This window comes from Eutrigla gurnardus, assembly GCF_963514095.1.
Source record: "Eutrigla gurnardus genome assembly, chromosome: 19".
NCBI lineage: Eukaryota > Metazoa > Chordata > Actinopteri > Perciformes > Triglidae > Eutrigla > Eutrigla gurnardus.
The window spans coordinates 1426788-1439270 of NC_139930.1; the positions used below are offsets into that span (position 1 = coordinate 1426788).

At 43.7% G+C, this 12483-nt stretch overlaps 1 protein-coding gene across 1 annotated transcript in view; it reads right to left on the minus strand.

The window, feature by feature from the left end:
* The window catches only part of ror2 (receptor tyrosine kinase-like orphan receptor 2), a 52656-nt gene that overhangs the window by 22574 nt on the left and 17599 nt on the right, over nt 1-12483 (minus strand). The window contains 1 exon segment of the mRNA XM_084034457.1: nt 4396-4467. Coding sequence (XP_083890583.1) covers nt 4396-4467 — 72 coding nt within the window.

Consider the following 12483-nt stretch of genomic DNA (forward strand, 5'->3'; position numbering starts at 1 on the left):
CGCTAGTTAAGTCCATTTGCCTTGATGAAATAATTTCGGGCGAACATCATATGGCGGTGCGCCATAATGTGTGGGAAACACCACTTCCCGTTTGTGTTGTTGTTTTCGTCAGAGCCCTGCTTCGCTTGTCTTCGCGCATGTGCGTCAAGTACGCATGGCGTCAAGAGCGCCCTCACGCGGACTGGCGGGAAATTACGTGTTCAAAACGCAATTAATTGCAATTAATTTATATTAATCGAGTAATTTCTTATCGACAATTAATCGATAATCGATTAATTGTTTGCATCCCTAAATGGAATGTAACCCTGCATGGTAAAGATATCTGGGCCCACTTTAAATAATCTACTGGGAGATTCAAATATCATAATTCCTGGACAATGTTAGAATCTGTCAGTTTGCCCTCTCTCTCCCCCTTGTGTCTGGTGTTTTTCTCTTTCATTTCTCCCCTACTTGTCTACGAAATGACGACTCAAGCCACCACTTGACAGCAGCAGTGGTTGTGTCAGAGTTAACATTAGTGTCAGACTTTCAAACGGCTATGGAAGAGTTATAGTGAGCGCTGTTTTTAAAAGAAGAATAGTAGAGTTGATGAATGACTCCAAAAAAGTCTTACAGGGGGAAAATGCTGAATCAAAGTGATATGGTGGGGTGGGGGATGTGTGTGTGTGTGTGTGTGTGTGGGGGGGGGGGGGGGCTTGTCTAAAAGAGCTGCTGAATTATGGTGCTGATGAGAGGTTGTGAAATCCCAGATCAAAGAGTTGGACAAATTCTAAAGTAGGAATATTAAACCCACAAAAAACACGAACCAAACTAAGAGGAACTAGATCTCACGAATTAAGCAGCTTCTCAGGAAAGATGGCTTCGTCCTGGGAGTGGTGCTTGAGTCTATGGTGGTGGTGTCAGAGGGGACAACTCTGTCGCCTACACAATTCCCATAACACTACACTCTCAATACATCTTTTTCTAGAACTAACGTGACAGTTTTAAACAGCTTGAAACACACAGTCACAAAACACACTTCAAAACTACATTGTTAGGTTCAGGCAGCAAAACCCCTGGTTCAGTCAAATGTTTGCTATGTTTCATCATGTTTCAGCTACTTGGTTGACACGGGACAATAACATCAGTCTCCTGGCGGACGCCCTGAGCTCTCGACCCATCCACCACCCATACCTCCTCCCGAAGTGGACCTCCTCCATAAGTAGGACTCTTTGAAATGAAATTGTGATATGTCAAGGGTAAACCTAATCCATAACAAAATACGATTCCCATGGACCATAATTCACAATGCAACGTGGTTGTGTGGGAAGCAGGCAGCAATCTCTGTTACTGAAGTGTAGCCAATGCTGAAGTGCCTTAAATATGCGTTTTCTCTGCTGGCCATCAGGAGGCGACTCCTCTGGTTACAAAAAGAAGTTTGATTGCATGCAAGTCTATGAGAGAATGAGCCTATTTCTCTCGTCATGTATTATCTCAGTAAACCTTGTAAATGTGAGTTTATGGTCTTAATCTCTAGTTTCAAGTCTTCTTCAATATAGAAAGCAAAACAACAACTAAACAATGTTGTCTTAACACCGAAACCTGAAAAAGCATAAAAAACAGTGCATACTTCACTCTCCAACTAGCGCTCCTCTAAAAGAGCAATGAATGGGCCTGCTTGCATCTAACATGGATCAAAGACAAAAAGAAAAAAATCACATAAGCGGCGAACCAAGGAACCAAGGACAACAGGGCACAGGCGAGGATAATTGGTTCAGGTCCACCAGAAATGATTAATAACTATTGAAGAGGTAGTGCAACAAAGACGGCATAGACATGGCTGAGATCTCTGTACAACATAAAGGGATGTTACGATACTGTTGTTACGATACAGACATGTATCTCCCTGTGATCTTAATTAAATTTGCCCCAACTGTAGCAATGCAGGAACTGCTGCAAAAAGGTCCATTGCCCATTCTGCAGCTCAACTTCGTTCCAGCCAACGATGTAGAATGCACCTACAGTCCCATTTTAATAGAGCTGTAAGGTAGGTAAGAGGAGAGAAGTAGGAATTTCTAAATACATTGATGGTTCTTCTATTCCAGTATTTATCATTTTTGTCTGTTTCAGTGAAGTGGACGAGTTCTTCATGAGGCTTGAAAGGCAGATGAGGAAGGAAGGAGCACTGCCATAGTATAAAGTGAAAGCCTGTGCAATAAACATTTGAAACCATTTAATTTCATTAATTTCATTGTAGGCTATGTTAAGATTGTTTTGTCATTATAACCCCATGCAATAGTACATTTAAAAGCATGTCATTTCATTGGAGGTTAATTGGAGGTTAAAAACACATCGTATCGTATCGTATCGTATCGTAAAAAGTTTAAAAGTAATTCAACCTTCACAAACTATTAGATCTTGGTGTTTTATTTGGACTTTGCCCTGTCGAAAATCCATAAGGGTCCAGACTGTGTGCAGTTGCAGTTTTACAGTCAACCAGTAGGTGGCACTGTCAAAAAATCACAAGGGGTCTGAATGTGCGGGTCCAGAAGTGCGGGGGCGGGGCCATAAGTGCGGGGGTCTGAATCTGCAGGTCTCCGGGTCTGCAGCGACATTCTATTGGTTAATCCCAGTCCACGCCTCGTCTCCTCCTCGTCTCCCACTCCCGCCTTATTCTCCTCCCTCTTTCCCACTTGCGCGGGTGGGCGAGACGGGAGGCGTGCCTGCGCGAGCCTGCGCGGTGCACGAAACTTGTAAAGTCGAGGCGGACACACCCCGTCGGCGTGGCGCAGGTGCGCTGCGTGCTGACTTCGCCTGGTCTACCAAACTAGGGCCCCTGGTCTCAAAGAAGAACACGACTTCTGCAGTTTGACAGTATTTCGGGTTCCGACCTAATGAGAAGTAGAGCTTAGTTCGGGCCCAGAAAATCAAGCCTGACCCTACCCGAGCCTGTGCGCGTTCTGTCCGAACCCGGACCGACCCGACACATTAACTGTAATTAAGAGCCCAAGCCCGATTTCAACCCGACAATTATTTTTCATGCATGAGGCTGTTGTGTGTGCATATCCGTGGGAAGTGGGGGTGGCTGCACCACTACTCAGTCACAAAAATATACAAATAATATTATAGGCTACGTTAGTGCCATGATTAGGATATGACTGGACAAAGCCGACACGTATGTTATCGCCTTCTCCCACTACTCACTTGAAATGATCCCGTACCTCGGACTTTCCTGATGACTTGCTCAACGTTAATTGTCCTGTTTTTAATTTATCCTTTATGTCTCCAAGTTCCATGTTGCACTTTAGCGTAACTCCTTTATGCTTTGATTTAGCTGCACAGAGCGGAACCGTTATGAATGATGCGTGCGCACTATGTGTAGCGTCTTTTTTTTTTTTTTTTACTTTGTGTAACTTTGTACACATTTCTTACGTAGACCTACTCTGCTAAACATATAACCAATAATATTTAATGTTTAGGCCTAGCCTTCTCCTCAGATTAGGGGCAGAAAATCTGTGCTTTTACCCAAATGCCCAGTTTTAAATACCGTTCCATGTCTTTATGCGCTTGTTTTGAAGGAACTGCATCTCAAGTGGGTGCAAATGTGTTAGTAGATCTGACCCTTAGTCTCTTTTGTTTGTCAGAAACAGCAGTTGCTCCTCCACAGTCCAAATACAGTGAATAAAAATATGTGCATATTCCTCAGTAAGGTTTCAGAACAAACGTGTTGTTGGAATGGAGTGGAATTGGCTATTGCACAAGAGCTGTCTGGCTGAATTACAAGTCGTGACCTCTGTGAGCTCTCTTACAGCATTTACTACTGAAAGAACTTCAATCTATGAAAAATGTGCATAGAAATTTAAATGATTCCTTTCTGTTTGAAAGATTGATTCAAACATGTCCATGAAAACGATTAGTGCTCAGTGCTTACTGTAGAGTCTGGAGAGCTGACAGTCAGTGCAAACAGGCCTCACATTGTACCATTCCATTTCCTCACCCTGTTATTAAACAGACCCTGCTGCAGCAGTACTGAAGCGTCCCCTTAAATTACTACATGATTGATACTCACAGGCCAAGGGGCCACACTGAACACTCACCATGCTGCATGATGGAGCTACGCTGAGGAGGGGGCGCGAACACCAGCAGGCATGAACAATAACAAGCTGTTTGAATAATGAACGCACTCTCCAATGCAGCTGATTGTTTCTATGAATTCACTGACAGGAATGACTGAGAAAGCTTCAAAATAGACAATATTTACTAATATATGTATATATATATATAAACAGTATTTATTTTGTCAATGGTATGAATGAAGCTCTGAAGCTTCCAACTGTTCAATACAGCTATTAATAGTGGGTGATTATTTAATAACAACGCTCAGAAATGATAATGAGAATTATGTGCTGATCTTACCTTCACCTGTAGGCGCAGCTCCACTCTGTGCTTCAGCCAGGCCGTCTGAATCCGATGACAGATCTACATCTGCTGCAAAAGATAGAGGACATAGAGGATGCACATGTTAAAAGAATGTCTATAGTGTCAATTAGAATATATGCTATCCATCTATCCATCTATCTATCTATCTATCTATCTATCTATCTATCTATCTATCTATCTATCTATCTATCTAATCTAACTAAAAATTAAATCCAATTTTTTTTCCAGATTCCATTTTATTTTTCAAAATTCTGTTTTCTGTTTTCATGTTTCTTAATTCTGTTTTACAACTTTATAGCATTTTTTTCCGTCAAATGGTATCTGATCATGTGGATGATGAATCAACATTAAGAAATTTACTGAAGAAACATTCTAGTAGTTCTAATTATAATTCCTTGTCATTCAGAGACCATGAACATGTGCAGAAATATGTCATGATATACCCCCACTTTTTCTTTTCTTCCGGGTGCAGTGTCAAACGCTTATAATGTTAGAGAAAACATTGATTTTTATAAATTGCAACCAGATTTTGGCAAATTCACAAAATTCTGCGTTTTCCATTTTCATTGTCAGATTCCATGATTCATTTAATTTCATTTATTTATTTATTGAGTTGGGACAATGCACATTCATCAACATTGATGCCTTAAGCGTCAGTGTAAATGCGCCGGACTTAGCATAACTGCTAAATTTCAGCCGTAGTCCCAAGGCAGGTTCCTAGGTAACATAGACACAAAAGACTTTAAAACCTCGCAACGACAAATCATACAACGAACAATTACAAAACAGAACACAGACGGACAATATCAAGGCGAAGCAGACACAGACAGACAAGATAAAACAGACAATTTTAACCCAGTTACAGAACAATAGACCAAAAGCCCCTGGGAACAGGCATCAGATTGAGAACAGTATTTAAGCTATATGGGTACAAGTCTGATTTGTTTTTAACCAATGTTTGAGATTTTTTTTAAAAAGTGAGTAGTTGTCACAGTTTCTGATGTGTGATGGTAACTTGTTCCAGGACTGCGTTCCTCTTACAGAGACGACCGATTCCGTCCGCGTTCTCCGTATCGTGGAAATCATAAAGCCCTATCTTAAAGGTCATGGTCTTATCAAAACAATAGTCAAGCGCAAACTATGAAATGCATGAAATGAATAAATGTATGTTGTGTCTTTTCCTAAGTACACAAGTGTAGATGAAGAATAGGGGGAATATTGTTCAGAAAACAAGCATTTTAAGTTCTTGCTTGTCGTCTTGCAGACAAACCTAACAAAGCATGACATGGAGTTATTTCTGCATCCTTTTATGCATTTATTGCAATTAAATCACAGCTAAATAGTTTATGTTATGTTATGTTGGGTTCCTCCAGTGAATCCAGCTTGTTGGAATCCACCGAGCACCTCTGGATGATGTCATGAACCCAGAAAGGACGTTTGACTTTCGGGCATAACCTAGCACACATCAATCCGAACTCCATTCTGAAGACAAGCATTTTAAAAATATCATTATATTAACTATTTATTTGAATATTAAAATATGAAGTCACGTTTTATCGTGCTTTCTCGTACATCAAGACTGCCATTGACAGCGTATTTGGGGTGATGCATATGAACATTTGGACATCACTGTGACTTCAAGGTTCTTGCCTCAATGACATCTCCTCTTCAGTTTAAAGGGTTAAATTACCAAATAAACATTTAGTTGCTTTATTTGAAGCACACGGAGCCCTTAAAGCCTGGGTTGATTGGGCCTGGCTCTCCCTGGGACCTAATCAGTATCAGGCGCATGTGAGCAGAGCATGTGCTTGACAGATGTGGGTGGTGGAGGAAATTGGTGGTGCTGACTTCAGTGTACAAAAGCATGCAGCATTCCTTTCAGGAGTCACACTTCCCTGGCTAGATTGGAGTTTAATCCAGACACAGACATGGTCTCCTTCAGTGTGAGGAGGATTTCACTGAACATTTCTGCATCAGCTGCAAATGCTGGTTTGTATTCACCCAGAACAAGTATGGTCCTGTGAGGATTTAAGCAGCCCTCCCTTTTCGAATGTTTTCTAAAAGTTACGATCACACTGCAAGGATGAAGAAAACAAGCATTAAAGAAAACACTCGTCTTTGTTTGATCTTTCCCTACTCTGCCCACTGCTCACATCTGTTACTGATCTATTGCAGAAGAAAGAAACCAAACAAGTAACTAAACACGACGGTGTTTGCTGAAGAGCCTCAAGCCTGGAAATGACAAAACTAGAAGATGGAGAAAAAGCATCAACATGTGCAGGATGTTGTTTAGTTGGAGTCTGTCCGGGCTGGTCTACATCAACATGCCTCCACACTGTTTCAAAAATAGCTTATGCTGATCTATAGCGCTAATGACTAATAGTAATAGCTAGCCTGATGGCTAATGGTTATCATTATGGATAGGCAAAGCTCTGCTAGAGGAAAGACATAAAGTTTAAACTCTTATAAACCTGTGTGAAGTTGAGCTAACATGCACGCTGGGATACGGCTGTGCTACTGCTCAGGTATACTAATGCTTCTCTCTCCGCAGACTCTTACAGGGTGAGCATTAGCTGCCTCATATACATCACCTGACTACAGATTAACCCAGTAGCTAAATTAAATTACAGTTTTGAAGTCTTAAATTCTGCATTTTGGCCGTCGCCATCTTGGCACTTTAGTTGGGTCATCTATAGAAGTTCCGTGACCGTGGAGAGGAAAGGTTCGTTTCTCACTGGATTTGTCATCTATAAAGGTTAAATAAAAAAATGAGCTGGGGTGCCCCTCACAAAAATGTGGGGAAATTTTGGGAGAGCCCTATATCCAAAATGGCTGCTGTCAGCCAAGCTGGAAACAAACTTTTTAATGGTTTTGCCCACAGAGCTGCATAGTACATGGTTTCTGAGACTATTTGGGTCAAGAAATTCATAAATGATATAGATGTATTGATTTGACCTATTTTTGACCTTCAAATTTAAGATGGCTGCCACTTTTGGCTCTTTAAATGTACATTTTTCAAAATCGTCATAGAGCCTTAATATTAGGCTCAAATGAAAGGTCTGCTCATACCGAGTTCATTTCTGGACAGTAAAATTACAACATACACATATGTCATCATATGTCTGGGGTGGAACCAGTGAAAGCGGGGAGACAGAGAAGATTCTTTAGCACAGAGTTGTTTATTAACATGAGTCATCATCAGGTGGGGGATGTATTGTACTCTTATTCTTCAGTTTGTGCCATTTGGAAACTCTGGCCTGCCCGCAGCTCACATCTGCACTCTCAGCATAAATGATGGAGAGGACAAATGCCTTCATATCCGCTCTGACTCCATGTTTTAATTCCATCCCAGGAGCTCTCTTGCCTCAGAATTGATCTTCACCTTCTCCAACACCTTCTTCTTCCCATGCCCATAGAACCCTGAGGTGTGGTCACTCCCAGTGATCACATGGAGAGGTATGATGATGTCTGCAGCCTCTTCCGAGAGCATAGCACGGCAGTTGATTAACGCATGCTTGAGTTTAATCAGCAGATCACCTCTGACTTGCTGCGAGACCTAAGCTGCTTGGACATACACATCTGTGTCCCCGCAGTCTAGAACAACAGGTCCAGTGTACTTACTGGCTCTCACCTTTGCATAGGCAGAGAGCAGCATTGTATCTGCTTCTGGATGTCTGAAGATATAGTCCATTAGCCACGCCAGTGCTCAGGTTGGGTGACGTTTCTCCCTCGCAGTATATGTCCCCATGCACCTGAAATCTGTGCTATGACCTTCCTTTCAGCATCAAGGATGAGCATGAGCGTCGTGCAGTAAAACATCCAAAAGGCCCAAATATTTTTCCCAAGCCCAAAGACAGGTTACCAGGTGCTGCTGAGTTCAACCAACTCATGATTAATTCCGGAAATAAGGTCAGACTAAAGAAACTTGTAAAGGAACAGCTGAAAAGACAAGCAGGTCAGGTGCATGGGGACATCATATGGTGATGGAGAAGGTGAAGATCAATTCTGAGGCAAGATAGCTCCTGGGATGAGTGGGCGAGAGTCTGGAATTAAAACATGGAGTCAGAGCGGATATGAAGGCATTTGTCCTCTCCATCATTTATGCTGAGAGTGCAGATGTGAGCTGCGGGCAGGCCAGAGTTTCCAAATGGCACAAACTGAAGAATAAGAGTACAATCCGTCCCCCACCTGATGATGACTCTTTGAATCTTCATATGGAAAGGTCAAACTACCTTACATATTGCCAGCTCCATTTCAACCTACAAGAGCATCCTTCTCCCATTGGTCACGGCTGGGAACTAGCCGTTAAACCCTGCCCCCCTTGCCCCAGCAGCTCACACCTCATGACTACTCAGATGAGAGTAGCAGTGATGATGAGAGGAGTCAGTGTGGAGATTCAACAGATTCAGATGAGTCTTAAGTTAATTCAATAAATAAATAATAATAAAAATGTTAATGTTATGTTAATAAACAACTCTGTGCTAAAGAATCTTCTCTGTCTCCCCGCTTTCACTGGTTCCACCCCAGACATATGATGACATACACTCACCGGCCACTTTATTAGGTACACCTGTTCAACGATCTGCTGCAGTTCAAACCGAGCATCAGAATGGGGAAGAAAGGTGATTTAAGTGACTTTGAACGTGGCACGAGTATTTCAGAAACTGCTGATCTACTGGGTTTTTCACGCACAACCATCTCTAGGGTTTACAGAGAAAGAGAAAGTCCGAAAAAGAGAAAATATCCAGTGAGCGGCAGTTCTGTGGGCGCAAATGCCTTGTTGATGCCAGAGGTCAGAGGAGAATTGCCAGACTGGTTCGAGCTGATAGAAATGCAACAGTAACTCAAATAACCACTCGTTACAACCGAGGTATGCAGAAGAGCATCTCTGAACGCACAACACGTCGAACCTTGAGGCGGATGGGCTACAGCAGCAGCAGACCACACCGGGTGCCACTCCTGTCAGCTAAGAACAGGAAACTGAGGCTACAATTCACACAGGCTCACCAAAATTGGACAATAGAAGATTGGAAAAACGTTGCCTGGTCTGATGAGTCTGGATTTCTGCTGCGACATTCGGATGGTAGGGTCAGAATTTGGCGTCAACAACATGAAAGCATGGATCCATCCTGCCTTGTATCAACAGTTCAGGCTGGTGGTGGTGGTGTGATGGTGTGGGGGATATTTTCTTGGCACACTTTGGGCCCATTAGTACCAATTGAGCATCGTGTCAACGCCACAGCCTACCTGAATATTGTTGCTGACCATGTCCATTCCTTTATGACCACAGTGTACCCATCTTCTGATGGCTACTTCCAGCAGGATAACACGCCATGTCATAAAGCACGAATCATCTCAGACTGGTTTCTTGAACATGACAATGGGCCCTAGTTTCGTGGCGCAGCGCAGGGCGGCGCAGGGTGGCGGAGCCGGTGCAATGCAAGTTTCGACCCGCGCAGCCTTGCGCACGGTCAGTTTGGCAGTTTGGTGGATCGCCTGCGCCAAGATGGGTGTGGCGGCGCAGCAGGGGGAGGCGTCACAGATTCAGCTTGGCGTAGCGGAAGTTTCGTGGCAAAAAGCCTCGCCGAGACTGCGCTGAAAGCTCGCCAGCTCCGACCTGGTCTACTCTCGGCGCAAGGCGTAAATAAAGTCCATTCATTCAATGCGAATCACAGCTGGCGGAGTGGAAGTTTGGCTGACGGCGCGCAGTGCGCACACGTCACCGAGACCTCACAGGCAGGTTTCCACAGTTCCAGGCACATTTAAATGCAATAAATAATCACAACAAACACTATTTAATGCAACTAATTGAATCAACACGTGCATTTATATCTATATAGATTGTCCCGTCACATCTGACGTCAGATCAAAGGCGGATGGCACGCGTAACGGAAACTCAGCCTCTCGGACCAAAACATCTCCCTCTCTCTCTCCTGTTTTTTATAATATCGGCATTGTTATTATTATGATATGCGCGCACAGCGCGTGATGCACGTGGTGGGAGCGGCGGCGCTGCTTCTGTCATCGGGTTGTCAAGTGACGGAACTTGCACTGAACCTCCCCTAACGCATTAAAGGTGAGGAGAGGAGCTCATTTGATTGGTGAAGATCTGAATCGGCTGTATTAATCCCAGTCCACGCCTCGTCTCCTCCTCGTCTCCCACTCACGCCTTCTTCTCCTCCCTCTTTCCCACTTGCGCGGGTGGGAGTGACGGGAGGTGTGCCTGCGCGAGCCTGCGCAGTGCACGAAACTTGCCAAGTCCAGGCGGACACACCCCGTCGGCGTGGCGCAGGTGCGCTGAGAGCTGACTGCGCCTGGTCTACAAAACTAGGGCCCAATGAGTTCACTGTACTCAAATGGCCTCCACAGTCACCAGATCTCAATCCAATAGAGCACCTTTGGGATGTTTAGTGAACGGGAGATTTGCATCATGGATGTGCAGCCGACAAATCTGCAGCAACTGCGTGATGCTATCATGTCAATATGGACCAAACTCTCTGAGGAATGTTTCCAGTACCTTGTTGAATCTATGCCACGAAGGATTAAGGCAGTTCTGAAGGCAAAAGGGGGTCCAACCCGGTACTAGCAAGGTGTACCTGATAAAGTGGCCGGTGAGTGTGTGTGTATGTTGTAATTTTACTGCCCAGAAATGAACTCAGTATGAGCAGACCTTTCATTTGAGCCTAATATTAAGGCTCTATGACGATTTTGAAAAATGTACATTTAAAGAGCCAAAAGTGGCAGCCATCTTGAATTTGAAGGTCAAAAATAGGTCAAATCAATACATCTACATCATTAATGAATTTCTTGACCCAAATAGTCTCAGAAACCATGTATTATGCAGCACTGTGGGCAAAACCATTAAAAAGTTTGTTTCCAGCTTGGCTGACAGCAGCCATTTTGGATATAGGGCTCTCCCAAAATTTCCCCACATTTTTGTGAGGGGCACCCCGGCTCATTTTTTTAATTTAACCTTTATAGATGACAAATCCAGTGAGAAACGAACCTTTCCTCTCTACGGTCACGGAACTTCTATAGATGACCCAACTACTTGCCACCAGTGAAGGAAGTGACAATATTTGGACTGCGAGGGAGCGATGAGCTGATCTGACAAACACAACACGCCATAAAAGCAACCTTACTGCATCTGGAGTGAATCTGATAATAAAGTCAACTTTACAGCTGTAAGCATGGTAGCAACCTGTCAGTCAAAAGGTAGCCCCGCCCTCAAGCATACCCTGCTTTATGGTCAATTTGAATGGGAATGGGAATGGGATGATGAGATAATAAATCAAGTGAGAAGTAGGGTCATTTTCTCATAGGCGTCCATGCAGTCAGAATTATTTTTTTCAACCCGGAGTTGCCCCCTGATGGCCAGGATGGAGAATGAAAGTTTAAGGCACTTTTAGAACCGAAAGTTGACTAAATACCCAGATACACTGGTTTTCAGCAGAAAAACTGGTTTGGGAGTTTGGTTACAACAGTGGGGGTAAAGTATTTCCGATCCCGTTTGCTCTAAACGTATTGTATTGTTCCCACCTATAAACCATGCACCCCACAACACAGTAAAACAGTTGTGAGACACACTAAACTACGGTTTCATCAGACAGAACAGTGTAAGGAAAACAAGATATACAAGCACTGAGGTGAGTTCCCTCAAGCCTGATAACAGGCAGCGCGTCGGACAGTGGCTGTGATTGATTACATGTACCCACAGCCTTGGAAAAGGAGGGATTGGGGGCAATAGGATGCTTTTCCATCTAAGGCTGAATAAGACTGCTGGCTGCTGCATTCCAGCAGCCTGCAGCCTCCGTCATGAAAGGGCCCCTTTGAGAGCTGAGAGGCCAGGCCACGGCTCCATCTACTGGGGTTTTGACAGAGGGCCCTCTGGCACACCTCAACACTTTCCTTCCCTCTCCTGTTCAAACTGCTTGTGTGTGTGTGTGTGTGTGTGTGTGTGTGTCCTCATGCCGCTCAGTCCTCTAACCTTTGTCTCTGTTACTCCCCATCCTCCACCCTTCTACATTTTCTTCCCTCACTTCCAACCTTTCCTTGAGTTTTGCA